Source organism: Erinaceus europaeus, chromosome X (genome assembly GCF_950295315.1).
Source record: "Erinaceus europaeus chromosome X, mEriEur2.1, whole genome shotgun sequence".
NCBI classification, from domain to species: Eukaryota; Metazoa; Chordata; class Mammalia; order Eulipotyphla; family Erinaceidae; genus Erinaceus; species Erinaceus europaeus.
Window position 1 is genome coordinate 128,208,163 of NC_080185.1, and position 23,250 is coordinate 128,231,412.

General features: G+C 49.3%; 1 protein-coding gene and 1 long non-coding RNA gene across 2 annotated transcripts; both read right to left on the reverse strand.

The window, feature by feature from the left end:
* Positions 1–587: 587 nt before the first annotated feature.
* XG (Xg glycoprotein (Xg blood group)) lies at positions 588–22,910 on the reverse strand. Its single transcript, XM_060183136.1, has 8 exons — positions 22,263–22,910; positions 18,612–18,648; positions 17,912–17,935; positions 13,670–13,729; positions 13,298–13,360; positions 3,555–3,590; positions 2,507–2,617; positions 588–738 (listed from the first exon to the last, which is right to left on the reverse strand). The coding sequence occupies exons 1-8, from the start codon at positions 22,893–22,895 to the stop codon at positions 722–724; spliced, it is 981 nt and encodes a 326-aa protein (XP_060039119.1). The 5' UTR covers positions 22,896–22,910; the 3' UTR covers positions 588–721.
* On the reverse strand, positions 18,660–19,307 carry LOC132535815 (uncharacterized). Its single transcript, XR_009547546.1, has 3 exons — positions 19,203–19,307; positions 19,112–19,139; positions 18,660–19,004 (listed from the first exon to the last, which is right to left on the reverse strand). It is a non-coding gene; the product is annotated as an uncharacterized LOC132535815 (long non-coding RNA).
* Positions 22,911–23,250: the final 340 nt, after the last annotated feature.

The window sequence follows — 23,250 nt, forward strand, 5'->3', positions numbered from 1 at the left end:
AGTCTGGACACAACAGAGAACGAGTCTCACCAGGCTGGTCTCAGCCTCTACACGTTTATTCACTTACGGGAGACAGAACCAGAGATAGTGAGAGACAGAGAGAGAGAGGGAGAGAAAAAGAGAGAGAGAGAGAGAGGAGAGGGGAGGAACGAAGGAAAGAGAAGAAAAGGAGGACACAGAATGAGAAAGGGAGATAGAAGAAAGAAAGAAAGAAAGAAAGAAAGAAAGAAAGAAAGAAGAGAGAGAACGTAAGAATCACGGTGTCCCCAGGATCTCAGAGATGGTTGACAGAGAGCCAGTGAGCACAGTCCCATTTTTCTTTCTTTCTTTTTTTTCCTTCTTCTGTTCCTTCCGTCCTTCTGTCCTTCCTTCCTTTTTCTCTTTTTTCTTTTCTTCCTTTCCCCTGTTTCTTCTGTATTTGTTTTCTTTTCGCTTCCTGGCTTTGCTTTTCCCCTGCAGGTGAAGCTCACCTGCTTGGTGTCCGGCCCTCAGAACCCAGCGCCCACGGGAGCACCCAGCACCCAGCACCCAGCGCCCACGGGAGCACCCAGCACCCAGCGCCCCCACTGTCTGCAAACCAGGGGCCCAGGGGTCCCACGAGGCTCCGGGGGCGACGGGAGGTTCGGCCGCTGACGGGCGACTGAGATCTTGGGGGGCAGCACCCAAGGGTGCTGGGGGCCCGGCCTGGGTGCTGAGGGTGCTGGGGGGGTCCTGGGAGGCGTCAGACGTTTTCGGGTTCTGTGGAGAGACACGGGGGGGTCAAAGGGACTGTGGAGAGACATGGGGGGTCAAAGGGATTGGTTTATCAATTGACTGATCGATTGATGGATCGATCGATCGATTGATTGATTGACTAGAGAGAGAATCAGAGACTCTCCCTCTGGCTCCTGTGGTGCCAGGAATGGATCAGGGCCTCACACTTGAGAGTCCATCATTTTATAACCTGGGGCAACTCCTGCGATGCTTTATAGAATTTCCAATATATTGATTGATTGATTGATTAGAGAGAGAAGCAGAGACCCTCCCTAAGGCTCCTGTGATGCCGGGGATGGAAGTCAGGGCCTCACACTTGAGAGTCCAGCATTTTATAACCTGGGACAACTCCTGGGGTGCCTGATAGAATTTCCAATATATTGATTGACTGATTGATTGATTAGAGAGAGAAGTAGAGACTCTCCCTCTGGCTCCTGTGATGCCAGGGACGGAAGTCAGGGCCTCACACTTGAGAGTCCAGCATTTTATAACCTGGGACAACTCCTGGGGTGCCTGATAGAATTTCCAATATATTGATTGACTGATTGATTGATTAGAGAGAGAAGTAGAGACTCTCCCTCTGGCTCCTGTGATGCCAGGGACGGAAGTCAGGGCCTCACACTTGAGAGTCCAGCATTTTATAACCTGGGACAACTCCTGGGGTGCCTGATAGAATTTCCAATATATTGATTGACTGATTGACTGATTGATTGATTAGAGAGAGAAGTAGAGACTCTCCCTCTGGCTCCTGTGATGCCAGGGACGGAAGTCAGGGCCTCACACTTGAGAGTCCAGCATTTTATAACCTGGGACAACTCCTGGGGTGCCTGATAGAATTTCCAATATATTGATTGACTGATTGACTGATTGATTGATTAGAGAGAGAAGTAGAGACTCTCCCTCTGGCTCCTGTGATGCCAGGGACGGAAGTCAGGGCCTCACACTTGAGAGTCCAGCATTTTATAACCTGGGACAACTCCTGGGGTGCCTGATAGAATTTCCAATATATTGATTGACTGATTGACTGATTGATTGATTAGAGAGAGAAGTAGAGACTCTCCCTCTGGCTCCTGTGATGCCAGGGATGGAAGTCAGGGCCTCACACTTGAGAGTCCAGCATTTTATAACCTGGGACAACTCCTGGGGTGCCTGATAGAATTTCCAATATATTGATTGACTGATTGACTGATTGATTGATTAGAGAGAGAAGTAGAGACTCTCCCTCTGGCTCCTGTGATGCCAGGGATGGAAGTCAGGGCCTCACACTTGAAATTCCAGCATTTTATAACCTGGGACAACTCCTGGAGTGCCTGATAGAATTTCCAATATATTGATTGATCGATTGATTGATTAGAGAGAGAAGCAGAGACCCTCCCTCTGGCTCCTGTGATGCCAGGGATGGAAGTCAGGGCCTCACACTTGAGAGTCCAGCATTCTATCCCCTGGGACAACTCCTAAGGTGCCTTATAGAATTTCCAATACATTGATTCATTGAGTGATTGATTAGAGAAAGAAGTAGAGACTCTCCCTCTGGCTCCTGTGGTGCCAGGAATGGAACTCGGGGCCTCACACTTGAGAGTCCAGCATTTTATAACCTGGGGCAACTCCTGCGATGCTTTATAGAATTTCCAATAGATTGATTGATTGATTGATTGATTGATTAGAGAGAGAAGCAGAGCCCTCAGTACTTGATGCCGCCCGACCGTCCTTCTGTCCCCCGTCCGCCCCAAGGTCCCCGCGAGCCGGGACTCACCTCCACGCACACAGCAGCCCCTCCTGCGGTTGTAGTAGCTGACGGCCGCCCCCACCAGCGTGACCACCACCACCGACACGATCGGGGACACCACCTTGGCCACCGTGTTCCCTGCGGCCGGGGAGACAGAGACGTTCAGAGATGTGCAGAGATGTGAAGAGACGTGAAGAGACATGCAGAGACATTCACAGACAGAGACATGCATAGACCTTCAGAGACATGCAGAGACCTTCAGAGACATTCACAGACATGCAGACATGCAGACATATGCCGAGACATGCAGAGACATGCAGATGTGCAGAGACATGCAGAGACATTCAGAGACATGCAGAGCTATTCAGATACATGCAGAGACATTCAGTGATATGCAGAGACATGTAGATGTGCAAAGACATGCAGAGATGGTCAGAGACATACAGAGACATGCAGAGACATTCAGAGATATATAGAGACGTGCAGAGATGTGCAGGGACATGTAGAGACTGCAGAGACATGCAGAGATGTGCAGAGACATGCAGAGATGTGCAGGGATGTGCAGAGACATGTAGAGACATTCAGAGACATGTAGAGACCTTCAGAGACATGCAAAGACATTCAGAGACATGCAGACATTCAGAGGCATGCAGAGACATTAAGAGATGTTCAGAGACACGAAGAGACATGCAGAGACATGCAGAGACATTCAGAGATATGCAGAGACATGTAGATATGCAAAGACATGCAGAGAGATGGTCAGAAACATTCAGAGATATACAGAGACATGCAGAGACATGAAGAGACATGGCTGAGCTGGGAACGCAGTTCAATCTTTATTGACGAGCTGGGAACGCAGCGAGCGGGGACGCGGTGCGGTCTCGCTAGCTCTCTCTAATCACTATCCTGTCCTTGTGCATCTCCTGAGGCGGAACCAGTGGGGATGAAACCAGTGCGAACGAAACAGTGGTTATGTGAATTGACCACAAGCAATGCGACAGAAGGGGTTTTAGAAGCAGAAGTTGGAAGCAGACGAACACACGTCCCCCCAACATGGGTCCCCGGGGGCCATTACCTTGCTGGTCACCATAGTTGCTGTGTCCACCAGAGCCTAGGGGACGGGGGGAGAGAGAGACAGGGCTGTGAGGGACCCAGACATGCTTCCTGGGGTCAGGGGGCACTCACACACGCTCCCACATGCTCCCACACACTCCCACATATTCCCACATGCTCCCACATACTCCCACACACTCCCACATGCTCCCACATATTGCCACATGTTCCCACACGCTTACACATATTCCCACAAGCTCCCACACGCTCCCACATATTCCCACATGTTCCCACACGCTCCCACATATTCCCACATGCTTCCACACACCCCTACATGATCCCACACACTCCCACATATTCCCACATGCTTCCACACGCTCCCACACACTCCTAGATATTCCCACATGCTCCCACATATTCCCAGATGCTCCCACATATTCCCAGATGCTCCCACATATTTCCACATGATCCCACATGCTCCCACATATTCCCACATGCTCCCACATGCTCCCACACATTCCCACATGCCCCCACATATTCCCACATGCTCCCACATGCTCTCACATGCTCCCACATATTCCCACATGCCCCCACATATTCCCACATGCTCCCACACACTCCCACGTGCTCCCACATGCTTCCACACGCTCCCACATATTCCCACATGCTCCCACATACTCCCACATGCTCCCAAATGCTCCCACATATTCCCACACGCTCCCACATACTATCAGACGCTCCCATATATTCCCACACGCTCCTACATGCTCCCACACACTCCCACATGTTAGCACACACTCTCACATGCTCCCACACATGATATCTCACACTCCTAGATGCTCCCACATGCTCCCACACATTTCCACATACTCCCACGTGCCCCCACAGGTGTTTACAGGCCACCACATGCCAGCATGCTCCTACACGCTCCCACATGCTGCTATGTGCTTCCACATAGTTTTACATGTTTACACATGTTCCCACATGCTTCCATGTGCTCCCACACATTTCCACATGCCCCCACATGCTCCCATATGTTCCCACACATGCCTACATGTTCCCAAAAGCTATCCCATGCTCATACATGCCCCCACATGCTCCCACACATGCCTGCATGCTACCACATGTTACCACACACTCCTACATGCTATTTTGTTCTATTCTATCATATTCTATGCTATTCTACCAGATTCCATTCTATTCTATCATATTCTATCATATTCTATTCTATTCTATCATATTCTGTTCTAGCATATTCTATTCTATAATATTCTATTCTATTCTATTCTATTCCATTCCATTCTCTCTATTCTATTCTCTCTATTCTATTCTATTCTACTCTGTTCTATAATATTCTATTCTATCATATTCTATTCTATTCTATAATATTCTATTCTATTCCATTCCATTCTCTCTATTCTATTCATTCTATTCTATTCTATCGTATTCTGTTCTATAATATTCTATTCTATCATATTCTATGCTATTCTATTCTGTTCTAATCATATTCTATTTTATTTTATCACGTTCTATTCCATTCTATTCTATTCAAATCATACTCTATCTCACTCTATCCTATCATATTCTGTGCTATTCTACCAGACTGAATACTTTCCTCTCATATCACGACAAATGTTCTTGTGTTCAACCTTTTATTCTCATATGATCATTAAAAAAAATATTTCCCTTTCAATTACTGTATTTCTCTTATCCATGACAAACCAGAGAGAGAGAGATTGACAGGGAAGTGGGAAAGAGATAGAGAGACCCCCGCAGCCCTGCTCCCACCCATCCAGAAGCTTCCCCCTGCAGGCGGGGACCAGGGGGCTTGAACCCGGGTCCTTGTACCTGGGAACAGGTGCCCTCAGCCAGGTGAGCCCCAACCAGGCCCCTTCTATCCTATTCTAGACTGTTCACCTGGTTCTCTTCTATTCTAGCAGATCCTATTCTATTCTATTCTATTCTATTCTATTCTATTCTATTCTATTCTATTCTATTCTATCCTATCCTATCCTATCCTATCATCTCAGCATATTCTATTCTATTCTATTCTATTCTATTCTATTCTATTCTATTCTATTCTATTCTATTCTAGTCTAGTCTATTCATCATATTCTATTCTATTCTATTCATCCTATTCTATTCATCCTATTCTATTCATCCTATTCTATTCTATTCTATTCATCCTATTCTATTCATCCTATTCTATTCTATTCTACTCTACTCTATTCTATTCATCATACTCTATTCTATTCTATTCTATTCTATTCATCCTATTCTATTCTACTCTATTCTATTCTATTCATCCTATTCATTCTATTCTAGTCTAGTCTAGTCTAGTCTGTTCTATTCATCATATTCTATTCTATTCTATTCTATTCTATTCTTTTCATCCTATTCTATTCTATTCTATTCTATTCATCCTATTCTATTCTACTCTATTCTATTCTATTCATCATATTCTATTCTATTCTAGTCTAGTCTATTCTATTCATCCTATTCTATTCTATTCATCCTATTCTATTCATCCTATTCTATTCATCCTATTCTATTCTATTCTACTCTATTCTATTCATCATACTCTATTCTATTCTATTCTACTCTATTCTATTCATCATATTCTATTCCATTCTATTCTATTCTATTCTATTCTATTCATCCTATTCTATTCTACTCTATTCTATTCTAGTCTATTCTATTCATCATATTCTATTCTATTCTATTCTATTCTATTCTATTCTATTCTATTCTATTCTATTCTATTCTATTCTATTCTATTCCATTCCATTCCATTCCATTCCATTCCATTCCATTCCATTCCAGCTTATCCTATTCTATTCTATTCTATTCTATTCTATTCTATTCTATTCTATTCTATTCCATTCCATTCCATTCATTCCATTATATTCCATAATATTCTATGCTATTCTAGTTCTATTCTATTTGTTCCATTCCATTATATTCTATCATATTCTATTCTAATTCTATTCTAGTCCATTCTACCAGTTTCTATTTCTATTCTATTCTATTCTATTTCATTCTAGCAGATTCTATTCTGTTCTATTCTATTCTGTTTTATTATCATATTCTATTCTATTTTATTCTATCATATTCTATTCTCTCTGTTCTATAATACTTGATTCTATTCTATAATATTCTATTCTATTCCATTCTATTCATTATTTTTTATTCATTCTATTCTATTATTTTTCTATTCTATTCATTTATTCATTCTACTCTATTCTCTTCTTCTACCATATTTTATTCAAGTCTCATATTCCATTCCATTCTATGCTATATTATTCTATTCTATCATACTCTATCATATTCTATTCTATTCTATCATATTCTATTCTATTCTATCATATTCTATTCTATACTATTCTGTCCTATCCTATCCTATCCTATCCTATTCTATTCTATCATATTCTATTCTATTCTATTCTATTCTATTCTATTCTATTCTATTCTATTCTATTCTATTCTATCATATTCTATTCTGTCCTGTCCTATTCTATTCTATTCTATTCTATTATATCATATTCTATTCTGTCCTGTCCTGTCCTATTCTATTCTATTCTATTCTATTCTATTCTATCATATTCTATTCTATACTATTCTGTCCTATCCTATTCTATTCTATCATATTCTATCATATTCTATTCTGTCCTGTCCTATTCTATTCTATTCTATTCTGTTCTGTTCTGTCCTGTCCTGTCCTATTCTATTCTATTCTATTCTATTCTATTCTATTCTATTCTATCATATTCTATTCTGTCCTGTCCTATTCTATTCTATTCTATTCTATCATATTCTATTCTATCATATTCTATCATATTCTATTCTATTCTATTCTATTCTATTCTATTCTATTCTATTCTATTCTATCCCATCCCATCCCATCCCATCCCATCCCATCCCATCCCATCCCATCCCATCCCATCCCATCCTATCCTATTCTATTCTATTCCAGCCCCAGACCCCCCTCAGGCCAGGTCTCTGTCCTCTCTCCCTTTCAGGTGGGGACCAGGGGGCTCAAACCCGGGTCCTTGTGCCTGGGAACAGGTGCCCTCAGCCAAGTGGGGTCTCTCTGAAGAGCTGAGACCGTCCCCCCGCCCCCCAGCGTCAGGGAGACCAGATTTTCCAAGTCTGGATTCCATAAGAGCCATGAGTCAGTCTCATGCCCATGGGTGAGGCCGGGCGGATGCAGACACGTCCAGCCGGGCACCCAGCCAGGACCCAAGGGTGCTGTCAGGACGTGAGCTGCTGGGAGGGACCCGCCCGCCCGCCCGTCCTGTTTTTCATCCTGCAGCCCTGCGGGTGGGGGGAAGACTGATTCATCTCCGGCGTGGGTGTTGGCCCGAGCTGGAAAAAAAAAATCATGTGCGAATTCTGCAAAAAAAAACAAACAAAACTCTGTGCAAAGAATAATAATAAATTCTAAGCCGACTTTGTTGTGGTGTGTGTGTGTGTGTGTGTGTGTGTGTGTGTGTTTGCAAACTGCAGAAATTTGGTGCAAACTCCACAGACCCCGTCTGCCAACTTCAAATTGCATGACAATTCTGCGTGACCGGGGAGAAATTCTCTGTACATTTTCTTTATTTATTTCTTTCTTGTGTGTGCAAATACCTTTTTTTTGGTGCCAATAATACTTTAATATTTTTTATGCTTATTTTATTTTATTTTATTTTGCTAACCTTCACTTTTTTTTTCCCCTCCTCCAGGGTTATTGCTGGGCTTGGTGCCTGCACCATGAATCCACCGCTCCTGGAGGCCATTTTTCCCCCTTTTGTTGCCCTTGTTGTAGCTTCGCTGTGGCTATTATTATTGCCCTTGTTGACGCAATTCGTTGTTGGATAGGACAGAGAGAAATGGAGAGAGGAGGGGAAGACAGAGAAGGGGAGAGAAAGACAGACACCTGCAGACCTGCTTCACCACCTGTGAAGCGACTCCCCTGCAGGTGGGGAGCCGGGGGCTCGAACCGGGATCCTGACGCCGGTCCCTGCGCTTTGCGCCACCTGCGCTTAACCCGCTGCGCCACCGCCCGACCCCCTAACCTTCACTTTTTTTTAGAAGTGTTTTTGAAATTAGTTCATGGAGTTCTTTTAGGTAGAGACAGAGAAGCAGAAATGGAAAGAGACAGAGACAGAGAGACAGAGAGACCCCTGCAGCCCTGCTCCATCACTCATGAAGCTTCCCCCCTGCAGCTGGGGACCAGGGGCTTGAACCCGGGTCCTTGTGCCTGGGAACAGGGGCCCTCAGCCAGGTGAGCCCCCACCTGACCCCTTCTATCCTATTCTAGACTGTTCACCTGATTCTAGTCCATTCTAGCAGATTCTGTTCTGTTCTATTCTATTCTATTCTATTCTATTCTATTCTATTCTATTCATTCTATTCCATTCCATCCTTTTCATTCTATTTTATTCTATCCTATTCTATTCCATCTATTCTATTCTATTCTATTCTATTCTATTCTACTCTATTCTAATTCTGTTCTATTCTTTCTATTCTATTTATTCTGTTCTATTCATTCTATTCTATTCTATTCTATTGTATTCATTCTATTCCATTCCATCCTTTTCATTCTATTTTATTCTATCCTATTCTATTCCATCTATTCTATTCTATTCTATTCTACTCTACTCTATTCTAATTCTATTCTATTCTATTCTATTCTAATTCTATTCTATTCTATTCTTTCTATTCTATTTATTCTGTTCTATTCATTCTATTCTATTCTATTCTATTCTATTCTATTCTATTCTATTCTATTGTATTCATTCTATTCCATTCCATTCTTTTCATTCTATTTTATTCTATCCTATTCTATTCCATTCATTCTATCCTATCCTATTCTATTCGGTCAAATCTCACCTTATTCTTCCTTACGATAACATATTCTATTCTCTTCCATCCTTTATTCTTTTATTTAAACTATCTTTTTCTTGGGAGACGGGCGGTAGCTCAGCGGGTTAAACACACATGATGCAAAGCGCAAGGACAGGCGTAAGGATCCCGGTTTGAGCCCCCCGGCTCCCCACCTGCAGGGGAGTCGCTTCCCAGGCGGTGAAGCAGGTCTGCAGGTGTCTGTCTTTCTCTCCCCCTCTCTGTCTTCCCCTCCTCTCTCCATGTCTCTCTGTCCTATCCAACAACGACGACATCAGTAACAGTAATAACCACAACAATAAAACTAAGGCAACAAAAGGTAATAAATACATATTTAAAAAAAATATATATATATATCTTTTGCTTTTATTTCATTTTATTCTTTTTATATGTCATAAGACAGAGAGGAATGGGGAGATAGAGAGACAGAGAGACACCTGTAGGCCTGCTCCACCATTTGTCTTTGAAACTAACTCTGCTGGGCGTGGTCTCTGTCTCTCCCTGTCTCCCTGTCTCCATCTCTGTGTCTCTCCATCTTTGTCCTCCCATCTCTGTCTTTCTGTCTCTCCATCTCTGTCTCTCCATCTCTGCCTCTCTCTGTCTCACTGTTATTGTCTCTCTGCCGTCGTCTCTCCATCCCTATCTCTCCATCTCTGTGTCTCTCCATCTTTGTCTCCATGTCTCTCCATGTCTGTGTCTCTCTATATCTCTGTCTCTCCATCTTTGTGTCTCTGTATCTGTCCATCCCTATCTCTCCATCTCTGTGTCTCTCCACATCTCTGTCTCTCCACATCTCTGTCTCTCCATATCTCTGTCTCTCCATCTTTGTGTCTCTGTCTCTGTCCATCCCTATCTCTCCATCTCTGTGTCTCTTCACCTCTGTCTCTCTGTCTCTCGTGCACCTGGTGGCCTGGGCCCCGCAGACAGGTGGGTCAGGTGATCGCACCCGTTTCTGGGCCCCCAGAGGGAGGAGGGGACGGGGTTTGGTTGTCACGGGATCTCCCCAGCCCCTCCCGGGACCCCCCCAGAGAGAATAGCACCTACCGTGGGTGCCCCCGTAGCCCCCGTAGTTGGGGTCCTGGCCCCCGCTGGCACCCCCAAAGCCGCCACCTGCTGGAGAGACAGATTGGGGTGTCATGGGGTGTCACGGGGTGTAATGAGGTTCATGGGGTGTCACGGGTTGTCATGGGGTGTCGTGAAGTGTCTTGGGGTGTCACGGGTTGTCATGGGGTGTCATGGGATGTCACAGGTTGTCATGGGGTGTCATGAGGTCTCACAGGGTGTCAAGGGGTGTCATGGGATGTCACAGGGTGTCATGGGATGTCATGGGGGTGTCATGGGATGCCATGGGGTGTCACAGGGTATCATAGGATGTCATAGGGTGTCATGGGATGTCATGGGGTGTCATGGGGTGTCATGGGGTGTCATGAGGTCTCGGTGTCACGGGGTGCCATGGGATGTCACAGGGTGTTATGGGATGTCATGGGGTGTCATGGGATGTCACAGGGTGTCACAGGTTGTCATGGGATGTCATGGGGTGTCATGAGGTCTCACAGGGTGTCACGGGGTGTCATGGGATGTCACGGGGTGTCATGGGATGTCACGGGGTGTAATGGGATGTCATGGGGTGTCATGGGGTGTCACAGGGTGTCATGGGGTGTCACAGGCTGTCATGCTGGCACCCCAGGGAACCCCGACATCAGCCCCTGAGCCCCAAGGACACCAGCACCCACCCACCCACCCCCAGCACCCAGAAAACTGACACCCAGGACCCTGAGTTCCCCCCCACACACACACACACCTCTGTCGCCAAGAACCAATAGAGGGCGATTGATCAGAGGATTGATGGGGAGATGGGGAGGTGATAGATGATGTTAGATCTGATAGATAATAGATAGGCTATAGATTAGATAGATAGGTGATAGATACATGATAGATGGATGATAGACAGAGCTAGATAATAGATTGATAGATGATAGAGTGATAGGTAGGTTGAAAATGATAGCTAGCTGATGATAGCTACATAGATAATAGATACGCTGACAGAAGATAGACTAGATAGATGATAGATTAGAGATACATGATAGAGACAGATAAACACAGAGGATTATAGATATATAGATAAATGCTGATGGACAATAGATACATGATGGATGGATGGATGGATGGATGGGTAGATGACTGATCGATAGATAGATGATAGATAGATGTTAGATAGACAGGTAGATGATAGACAAATAGATGTTAGACAGACAGATAGATGATGGATAGATGATAGATAGATAGATAGACGTTAGACAGAGAGATTAATGTTAGATGGACAGATGATGATAGATGATAGATAGGTAGACGTTAGACAGATAGACAGATGATAGATCGATAGACAGACAGACAGATGATAGATAGCTAGATAGATGACAGACAGATGAATGACTCATCTCCCCCAGTGCCTGTCCCGCTCCCACCCTCGCCCCCAGGACCCTGACCTCCCACCAGCCGGGCGCCCACCCTGACCCCAGGCCCCACCCGCCCTCCCGGGACCCCGAGATCCCTGCGGGCGGCCTGGGGGGTAGTGGCCGTCGTCCCCAGGAGAGAAGTGGCCTGCGGGGGTGTCAGTCGGGACCCCACTCAACCCGGGGAGGGGCCACGGGGCGCCCGCCACCCAACCACCCAGACACACAGACACCCAGACAGCCAGACAGCCAGACACCCAGACAGCCAGACACCTAGACACCCAGACAGCCAGACAGCCAGACACCCAGACACCCAGACAGCCAGACACCCAGACAGCCAGACACCTAGACACCCAGACAGCCAGACAGCCAGACACCCAGACACCCAGACAGCCAGACACCCAGACACCCAGACAGCCAGACACCCAGACACCCGGACATCCGGACATCCGGACACCCAGACAGCCAGACACCCAGACACCCAGACAGCCAGACACCCAGACACCCAGACAGCTGGACACCCAGACACCCAGACAGCCAGACACCCAGACAGCCAGACACCCAGACAGCCAGACACCCAGACAGCCAGACACCCAGACAGCCAGACACCCAGACACCCAGACAGCCAGACACCTAGACACCCAGACAGCCAGACAGCCAGACACCCAGACAGCCAGACACCCAGACATCCAGACACCCAGACAGCCAGACACCCAGACAGCCAGACAGCCAGACACCCAGACACCCGGACACCCGGACACCCGGACACCCGGACACCCTGACACCCAGACAGCCAGACACCCAGACAGCCAGACAGCCAGATAGCCAGACACTCAGACAGCCAGACACCCAGACAGCCAGACACCCAGACAGCCAGACACCCAGACACCCAGACAGCCAGACACCCAGACACCCAGACAGCCAGACACCTAGACACCCAGACACCCAGACAGCCAGACAGCCAGACAGCCAGACACCCAGACAGCCAGACACCCAGACAGCCAGACACCCAGACAGCCAGACACCCAGACAGCCAGACACCCAGACAGCCAGACACCCGGACACCCGGCCATTCTCGCGTTCATCTTCTCCCTTCCTTCCATCCTTCCTTCCTTCCTTCCTTCCATGCTTCCTCTCTTTCTTTCTTTTTCTTCTTTCCTCTCTTTCTTCCTTCCCCCCTTCCTCTTTCTTTCTTTCTTTCTTTCTTCCTTCCTCTCTTCCTTCCTTCCTTCCTCCCTCCCTTTCTCTCTTATCATTTAATTCTGCCGTGCCCCTCCCTCCTCTCCTTCTTGGGCTTCATGTTCTCACCTCCTCCGTTACCTCCTTCATCCCATCCATCTTTTCATGGGGTTCATTCCCTCGTTTCAGGAAATGGCAACCTGGATCCCCCCCAAGCCCGGGGTCCTCACCCTCAGCGCTTACTTACCTCCCCCTTCAGGGTGGCCTGGCTGCGGGCGGGCAGGGGGCGGCTTGGGTCTTGGGTAGACATCTTTGGAGGGAAACACACACAAAAAAGCTTAAGAAATGAGTAGAAGCTTGGGTAAGCAAGTGACGTGTGTCTGAGTGGTGGAATACTACACAGCTGTGAAAAAGGATGGAGTTTGATTGATTTGAGTCAGAAAGAGAGCAGAGCCCTGGCCTGAAGGAGGGAGACGCCGGGGCTGGAACCCGGGGCCTCTGGGGGCTCAGGCTGCACGTCCTGGGCTCTGACCGCTGAGCCGTCGTCCCCCCCCCGGACATTTTCTGGGGTTGTATTGATTATTGGTTATTGATTGGTGTCGGTAGAGGCAGGCCTCACCTCCTCCGCTGTCGGGGCTCCCGGGCTGCGGCCTGTAGGGCTGGAGATCTGGGTAGTTTCCTGGGGGGAACAACATGGCGGGTCAGGGGGACAAACAGACAGTTAGTGAAGACGGACAGACTGTCCATGCCACAGGTGTCTGTCCAGCCATCTGTCAACCATCTATCATCTGTCAATCTATCTATCATCTATCAATCAATCTATCATCTATCAATCAATCTATATATCATCTATCTATCATTTATTATCTATCATCTATCAATCTATCTATCATCTATCAATCTATATATCATCTATCTATCATTTATTATCTATCATCTATCAATCTATCATCTATCTGTCATCTATCAATATATCTATCATCTATCAATCTATATATCATCTATCTATCATTTATTATCTATCATCTATCAATCTATCATCTATCTGTCATCTATCAATATATCTATCATCTATCTATCATTAATCATGTATGTGTTTATCTACCATCTATCTATCGTTTTTCTATAGATGATAGATTATTTGATACATGCATGCATGATAGATAGCTAATAGATGAAAAATAGATAGGAGATAGATGAATGGGCAAATGGATGGATGGACATAGAGCTGAGTGGACAGATGTGGATAAAAGATAGATAGATGATAGATTGATTGCTAGATGGCCAGATGACAGATAGATAGATACATACATAGATAGACAGACAGACATATTGATGGATGGATGGATGGATAGATAGACATATTGATGGACGGATGGATAGATAGATAGATAGACAGACAGGCATATTGATGGATGGATGGATAGACAGACAGACATATTGATGGATGGATGGATGGATAGATAGATAGACAGACAGGCATATTGATGGATGGATGGATAGACAGACAGACATATTGATGGATGGATGGATAGATAGATAGACAGACAGACATATTGATGGATGGATGGATGGATAGATAGACATATTGATGGATGGATGGACATATAGATAGATAGTTATGATAGGTAGATAGATGATAGACAGGTAGATAGACAGACAGACATATAGATGATGAATGAGTGAATAGATAGATATATTGATGGATGGATAGATAGATGGGTGGATTATGGATGGATAGATAGATGATAGACATTAGATAAATAGATAGATGACAGATAGATAGATGATAGATAGACAGACAGACAGATGATAGATAGATGATACACAGAGAGATAGATAGACAGATACACAGATAAACAGACAGACAGATGATAGATGAATGGCTCACTGAAACACGGTGGATGAGTGAATCACTGAGATACCCAGCAGGCAGGTGGACAGATGGACAGGTGGACGGGTGGCCCCCACCTCCCGCCGTCTCAGCTGACCTTTGCCCTCGGGGCCAGGACCCAGGTTCCGGCTGTTCTGGGCACAGCAGGGCGTGGGGGGGGTCAGCCGGGCCCCCGAGGGGCCGTGTCGGGCTCGAACCCGGGGCCGCATGTAGGGAGACAGGCGGGTGTGGGGACCCCGGGGCCAGCCGTGCCCAGTCAAGGGAACCGGGACACAGACACCCAGGACCAGCCCCAGAGACGCCCCAGAGTGTGCAGGGTCCTGAGGGTGCTCCCAGGGTATCAAGGGTGCTCCCAGGGTCCCAAGGGTGCTCCCAGGATCCCAAGGGTGCTCCCAGGGTCTCAAGGGTGCTCCCAGGGTGTTAAGGGTGCTCCCAGGGTCTCAAGGGTGCTCCCAGGATCCTAAGGGTGCTCCCAGGGTCCCAAGGGTGCTCCCAGGGTGTTAAGGGTGCTCCCAGGATCCCAAGGATGCTCCCAGAGTCTCAAGGGTGCTCCCAGGGTACCAAGGGTGCTCCCAGAGTCTCTAGGGTGCTCCCAGAGTCTCAAGGGTGCTCCCAGAGTCTCAGGGGTGCTCCCAGGGTCTCAAGGGTGCTCCCAGGGTACCAAGGGTGCTCCCAGAGTCTCAAGAGTGTTCCCAGGGTCCTGAGGGTGCTCCCAGGGCCTCAAGGGTGCTCCCAGAGTCTCAAAGGTGCTCCCAGGATCTCAGGGGTGCTCCCAGGGTCTCAAGGGTGCTCCCAGGGTCTCAAGGGTGCTCCCACGGTCTTAAGGGTGCTCCCAGAGTCTCAGGGGTGCTCCCAGGGTCTCAAGGGTGCTCCCAGGGTACCGAGGGTGCTCCCAGAGTCTCAAGGGTGCTCCCAGGATCCCAAGGGTGCTCCCAGGGTATCAAGGGTGTTCCCAGGGTCCTGAGGGTGCTCCCAGGGTCTCAAGGGTGCTCCCAGGATCCCAAGGGTGCTCCCAGGGTCTCAAGGGTACTCCCAGGGTACCAAGGGTGCTCCCAGAGTCTCAAGGGTGCTCCCAGGGTCTTAAGGGTGCTCCCAGGGTACCAAGGGTGCTCCCAGAGTCTCAAGGGTGCTCCCAGGATCCCAAGGGTGCTCCCAGGGTGTTGAGGGTGCTCCCAGGGTACCAAGGGTGCTCCCAGAGTCTCAAGGGTGCTCCCAGGGTCTTAAGGGTGCTCCCAGGGTACCAAGGGTGCTCCCAGAGTCTCAAGGGTGCTCCCAGGATCCCAAGGGTGCTCCCAGGGTGTTGAGGGTGCTCCCAGGGTACCAAGGGTGCTCCCAGAGTCTCAAGGGTGCTCCAAGGGTATCAAGGGTGCTCCCAGGATCTGAAGGATGCTCCCAGGGTCCCAAGGGTCATCCCAAGGGTGCTCCCAGGGTCCCAAGGGTGCTCCCAGGATCCCCAAGGGTGCTCCCAGGGTCTTAATGGTGCTCCCACTGTCTTAATGGTGCTCCCAGAGTCTTAATGGTGCTCCCAGAGTCTTAATGGTGCTCCCAGAGTCTCAAGGGTGCTCCCAGGGTCTCAAGGGTGCTCCCAGGGTCTTAAGGGTGCTCCCAGGGTATCAAGGGTGCTCCCAGAGTCTTAAGGGTGCTCCTAGAGTCTCAAGGGTGCTCCCAGGATCCCAAGGGTGCTCCCAGGGTGTTGAGGGTGCTCCCAGGGTACCAAGGGTGCTCCCAGAGTCTCAAGGGTGCTCCCAGGGTCTTAAGGGTGCTCCCAGGGTACCAAGGGTGCTCCCAGGGTCTTAATGGTGCTCCCAGAGTCTTAATGGTGCTCCCAGAGTCTCAAGGGTGCTCCCAGAGTCTCAAGGGTGCTCCCAGGGTCTTAAGGGTGCTCCCAGGGTACCAAGGGTGCTCCCAGAGTCTTAATGGTGCTCCCAGAGTCTTAATGGTGCTCCCAGAGTCTCAAGGGTGCTCCCAGAGTCTCAAGGGTGCTCCCAGGGTCTTAAGGGTGCTCCCAGGGTATCAAGGGTGCTCCCAGAGTCTTAAGGGTGCTCCCAGAGTCTCAAGGGTGCTCCCAGGATCCCAAGGGTGCTCCCAGGGTGTTGAGGGTGCTCCCAGGGTACCAAGGGTGCTCCCAGAGTCTCAAGGGTGCTCCCAGGGTCTTAAGGGTGCTCCCAGGGTACCAAGGGTGCTCCCAGGGTCTTAATGGTGCTCCCAGAGTCTTAATGGTGCTCCCAGAGTCTCAAGGGTGCTCCCAGAGTCTCAAGGGTGCTCCCAGGGTCTTAAGGGTGCTCCCAGGGTACCAAGGGTGCTCCCAGAGTCTTAATGGTGCTCCCAGAGTCTTAATGGTGCTCCCAGAGTCTCAAGGGTGCTCCCAGAGTCTCAAGGGTGCTCCCAGGGTCTTAAGGGTGCTCCCAGGGTATCAAGGGTGCTCCCAGAGTCTTAAGGGTGCTCCCAGAGTCTCAAGGGTGCTCCCAGGATCCCAAGGGTGCTCCCAGGGTGTTGAGGGTGCTCCCAGGGTACCAAGGGTGCTCCCACAGTCTCAAGGGTGCTCCCAGAGTCTCAAGGGTGCTCCCAGGGTCTTAAGGGTGCTCCCAGGGTACCAAGGGTGCTCCCAGAGTCTTAATGGTGCTCCCAGAGTCTCAAGGGTGCTCCCAGGGTACCAAGGGTGCTCCCAGAGTCTCAAGGGTGCTCCCAGGATCCCAAGGGTGCTCCCAGGGTCTCAAGGGTGCTCCCAAGGTCCCAAGGGTGCTCCCAGAGTCTCAAGGGTGCTCCCAGGGTCTCAGGGGTGCTCCCAGGATCTCAAGGGTGCTCCCAGGGTCTCAAGGGTGCTCCCAGGGTCTCAGGGGTGCTCTCAGGGTCTTAAGGGTGCTCCCAGGTTCCCCCAAGGGTGCTCCCAGGGTCCCCAGGTGCCCAGCACCCCACCCAGGACGCCCGTCCCAGAGCTCAGAGCTCGGCATCCTGGGAAGGTCCTACCTGTGCCCGGCTTCTTGGTGGGGTCTGCGGGGAGAAGGGAGAGGACAGAGGTCACTCAGGGTCCGGGGGGAGGGACAGACGGACACTGGGGCCCCCTAGTGACCCCATGTCCCCATCTGTCCATCTGTCCCCTCCTGTCCATATGTCATATCCTGTCTGTCTGTCCCTTCCTGTCCATCTGTGCCCATCTGTCCATCATTCCCCCCGTCCCCTTCTATCCGTCTTGTCTCTGTCCATCTATCCCCTTGAGTCCATCTGTCCCCTTGTGTCCGTCTGTCCCCTCATGTCCGTCTGTCCCCTTGTGTCCGTCTGTCCCCTCGTGTCCGTCTGTCCCCTCGTGTCCACCTGTCCCCTCGTCTGTCCCCTTATGTCCGTCTGTCCCTCATGTCCATCTATCCCGTCATATCTGTCTGTCCCTTTGTGTCCATCTATCACCTCATGTCTGTATGTCCCCAGATGTCTGTCCCCTTGTGTCCATCTATCCTCTCATGTCCATCTGTCCCCTCGTGTCCATCTGTCCCCTTATGTCCACCTGTCCCCTCATGTCCACCTGTCCCCTCATGTCCATCTGTCCCCTCATGTCCATCTGTCCCCTCATTTCCATCTGTCCCCCTCGTGTCCATCTGTCCCCCTCGTGTCCGTCTGCCCCGTCGTGTCCGTCAGCCCCCTGCTGTCCGTCCGTCCCCTGCAGGTCACTCACCAGGGCCATCCAGGGCGTCGGCCAGATCGAAGTCCCTCTGTCCTGTGGGGACACAGCTGCGAGTCGCCTGCAGCGGGGGCCCCGTGTCCCCACGTCCCCCAGACACCCGCCCAGCCCCTCCCCCGCAACACCCAGGGGCCCCCAGGGCCACCCGCCTCCCCTGGGGCCCGAGGACACGGGACCGAGGCTTCCGAACACGGACACCTGGCAGGAAAACAGGACACACGGACACACAGAGGACTGTGGGAAGAGAACCCCTGCTCCGCCCACATATAGACGCAGGTATTGATCAGCTATTGATCAGCCACTACCTATCGCCTATCAGCTATTACCTCTCACCCATCCGTTCATCAGTCAGCTATCACCTAGACATGACTTACCCATCCACTAACACTTGACGTCATCCATCATCCATCCACCATCCATCCATCATCCATTTATCCAGCATCTATCCATCCACCCATCTACCAACTTATTCATCCACCTACTTATCCATCCACCTACTCATCCATCCATCCACCCATCCACCTACTCATCCATCCATCCACCTACTCATCCATCATCCATTCACCTACTTATCCATCCATCCACCTACTCATCCATCCATCCATCCACCTACTTATCCATCCATCCATCCACCTACTTATCCATCCATCCATCCACCTACTTATCCATCCATCCATCCACCTAGTTATTCATCCATCCATCCACCCATCCACCTACTCATCCATCCATCCATTCACCTACTTATCCATCCACCTACTTATCTATCCATCCATCCACCTAGTTATTCATCCATCACCTACTCATCCATCCATCCATCACCTACTTATCCATCCATCCATCCACCTACTTATCTATCCATCCATCCACCTAGTTATTCATCCATCCATCCACCTACCTACTTATCCATCCATCCATTCATCCACCTACTTATCCATCCATCCACCTACTCATCCATCCATCCATCCATTCACCTACTTATCCATCCATCCATCCACCTACTTATTCATCCATCCATCGATCCATCCATACATCCACCTACTCATCCATCCATCCACCTACTCATCCATCCATCCACCTAGTTATTCATCCATCCATCCACCCATCCACCTACTCATCCATCCATCCATTCACCTACTTATCCATCCACCTACTTATCGATCCATCCATCCATCCATCCACCTAGTTATTCATCCATCACCTACTCATCCATCCATCCATCACCTACTTATCCATCCATCCATCCATCCACCTACTTATCCATCCATCCATCCATCCATCCATCCATCCACCTACTCATCAGTCCATCCATCCATCCACCTACTCATCCATCCATCCATCCACCTACTTATCTATCCATCCATCCACCTAGTTATTCATCCATCCATCCACCTAGTTATTCATCCATCCATCCATCCACCTACTTATCCATCCATCCATTCATCCACCTACTTATCCATCCATCCACCTACTCATCCATCCATTCACCTACTCATCCATCCATCCATTCACCTACTTATCCATCCATCCATCCACCTACTTATCTATCCATCCATCAATCCATCCATCCATCCATCCACCTACTCATCCATCCATCCATCCACCTACTTATCCATCCATCCACCTACTCATCCATCCATCCATCCACCTACTCATCCATCTATCCATCCACCTACTCATCCATCCATCCATCCTACTCATCCATCCATCCACCTACTCATCCATCCATCCACCTACTTATCCATCCATCCATCCACCTACTCATCCATCCATCCACCTACTCATCCATCCATCCACCTAGTTATTCATCCATCCATCCATCCATCCATCCACCTACTCATCCATCCATCCACCTACTCATCCATCCATCCACCTACTCATCCATCCATCCATCACCTACTCATCCATCCATCTATCCATCACCTACTTATCCATCCAACCATCCACCTACTTATCTATCCATCCATTCATCAATCCATCCAACTACTTATCCATCCATCCATCCATCCTCCTACTCATCCATCCATCCATCCATCCACCTACTCATCCATCCATCCATCCATCCATCCATCCATCCACCTACTCATCCATCCATCCATCCATCATGCATCTATCCTCCACCATTCATCTGTCACCCAGCATTCCTCACCCATCCACCCATCCTCCACCACCCATCTCTGTATCTCTCTATTGTGTCTCTCTGTCTCTTCCTACCTATCCACGTTCCCCACATACATCTAAACACACGTACGTCTCACGTAACATCAAAAAAAGGAAGATTTCTTTTCTTTTTTTAATTTAAATCCTATTTTATCTCCAACGAGACGCATGCTCAGCGCTGTCACGTCTCATTTCATCTTTGTTGTTGTTTTCGTCAATGTTTTCAATTTATTTATCTTCCTTTCGGCCGTGCAGAGAGCCCGTCTGCCATTTTGTATTTTTTTTCTGTCTGATTTTGCGTCCATTTAATTTGATTTTTTTTTTTTGCACGTTCAGTGCTTCTCTGTTTTCTTTCACTTCATTTTTATTACATTTACTCATTTCTTTGCAGTGCCTGCCCTGAGACCTTGCATTTTACTTTCTTTGACTTGATTTTTTAAATAATTCTCTCCCTCTCTCTCTCTCTCTCTCTCTCTCTCTGTGTGTGTGTTGCATCTTTTTGTCTTATTGCATTTTTGCTTCCTGATCTTTGCAAGGCTCCCCCAGCTGGCCCGTCTTCTTTTAACTTACTTTGTGGTATTTTTGGCAATGCTCAGCGCCATTCCTTTTTATTATTATTATTATTTTTGCAATGCGTGCTTGGGGCTATTTTGTCTTCTTTTATTTTTATTTCTTTTTTGCTTTTATTGATTTGAGTTTGGCCCACGGATTCTTCTATTTCATTTTATTTCGTTTATTTTACTCTGGGCAAGGCATGCTTCCGTGATATTTAATGTAACGTAATGCGATTTCCTATTTTGCAATGCACGCCCGCTATGGCTTTATCTTCCGTCATTTCTTTTCTCTTTCCTTCCCTTTTCTCTTTCTTTTCTCTTTCCTTTCCCTTTCCATGGCACACGCCACGCTCCGTGGTTCCAGACGGGACAAACAGGAAATTCCAGCCGGGGCTGAGGCGGCTCCCAGCCCCACCCAAGGGTGCTGCCCCAGCTCCTTCCTGTGAAAACAGGACCCCCCCGCTCCTCCCCGTCTCTCTCCCCACAGAGACACGGAGAGACAGAGAGGGAGACACAGAGGTGGAGAGACAGAAAGACAGAGAGACAGAGAGACAGAGACGGAGACACAGAGAGGCTGAGAGAGAGAGAGATGGAGAGACAGAGAGACACGGAGAAAGAGATCCAGAGAGACATGGAGGCCCGGAGTGACAGGGAGACCAAGAGACAGAGATGGAGAGACAGAGAGAGACAGACAGAGACAGGCAGAGAAGAAAGACAGACGGAAAGACAGAGACAAAACAAAAATGAAAACAGAGACAGATTGAGATGGAGATGCAGAGGGACAGAGAGAGATCGAGAGACAGAATTGGAGAGACAGAAAGACACAGAGACACAGAGTCGGAGAGACAGAGACAGAGAGACACAACTTCCAGCCCCAGAAGCCCAGCACCCAAGGGCCCCCCACCCGTGCCGCCGCCCCAGGCCGGCCTCCTACCTCGTGCGAGCGGCAGCCCCAGACACCACAGGCTGACGCACACCAGCACCCGGCCGGCCATGGCACCCAAGGGACCCTCCTGCCGGGCCGCCCGAGCCCGACCCCGGGAGCCTCCGCGTCCGGCTCCTGACAGCGTCCTTCCCGCCGCCGCCGCCGGGCGCCCAGCCCAGGGTGCAGGCCGGGGACACCCAGAAAGACCGGCCGGGCGGGGCCGGGGCGGCACCCATGGGTGCCAGGCAGTCGGCTTCCTGTGACGGGTGCCAACTTCAAAGGCTGCCTGCCCGAGGGGCAACGCTCGGCCTCCTCCTGGCGGCTCCCCAAGGCCCGAGCACATGGGTGCTGATGGCACGAGAGACCAGCACCCATGGGTGCCAGGCAGGTCGGCCAGATTGCTTCCAGCATCAGGGCATCATGGGTGCAAACGTCAAAGGTGCTGTTAGTGGGGGAAGGGCTCCTCATGGGTGCTGCCTGTCCACGTGCAGTTGGGTGCTGATGGCTCGGGAGACCAGCACCCATGGGTGCTAGGCGGTCGGCTTCCTGTGTCCAGACAGGACGAGTGAAAATTTCAAAGGCTGCCTGCCCGAGGGGAGACGCTAGGCTTCCTTCTGGGGGCTCCGCAGGGCCCGTGCACATGGGTGCTGATGGCACGAGAGACCAGCACCCATGGGTGCCAGGCAGGTCGGCCTGATTGCTTCCAGCATCAGGGCATCATGGGTGCAAACGTCAAAGGTGCTGTTAGTGGGGGAAGGGCTCCTCATGGGTGCTGCCTGGGCACGTGCAGTTGGGTGCTGATGGCTCGGGAGACCAGCACCCATGGGTGCTAGGCGGTCGGCTTTCTGTGTCCAGACAGGATGAGTGAAAATTTCAAAGGCTGCCTGCCCGAGGGGAGACGCTAGGCTTCCTTCTGGGGGCTCCGCAGGGCCCGTGCACATGGGTGCTGATGGCACGAGAGACCAGCACCCATGGGTGCCAGGCAGGTCGGCCTGAT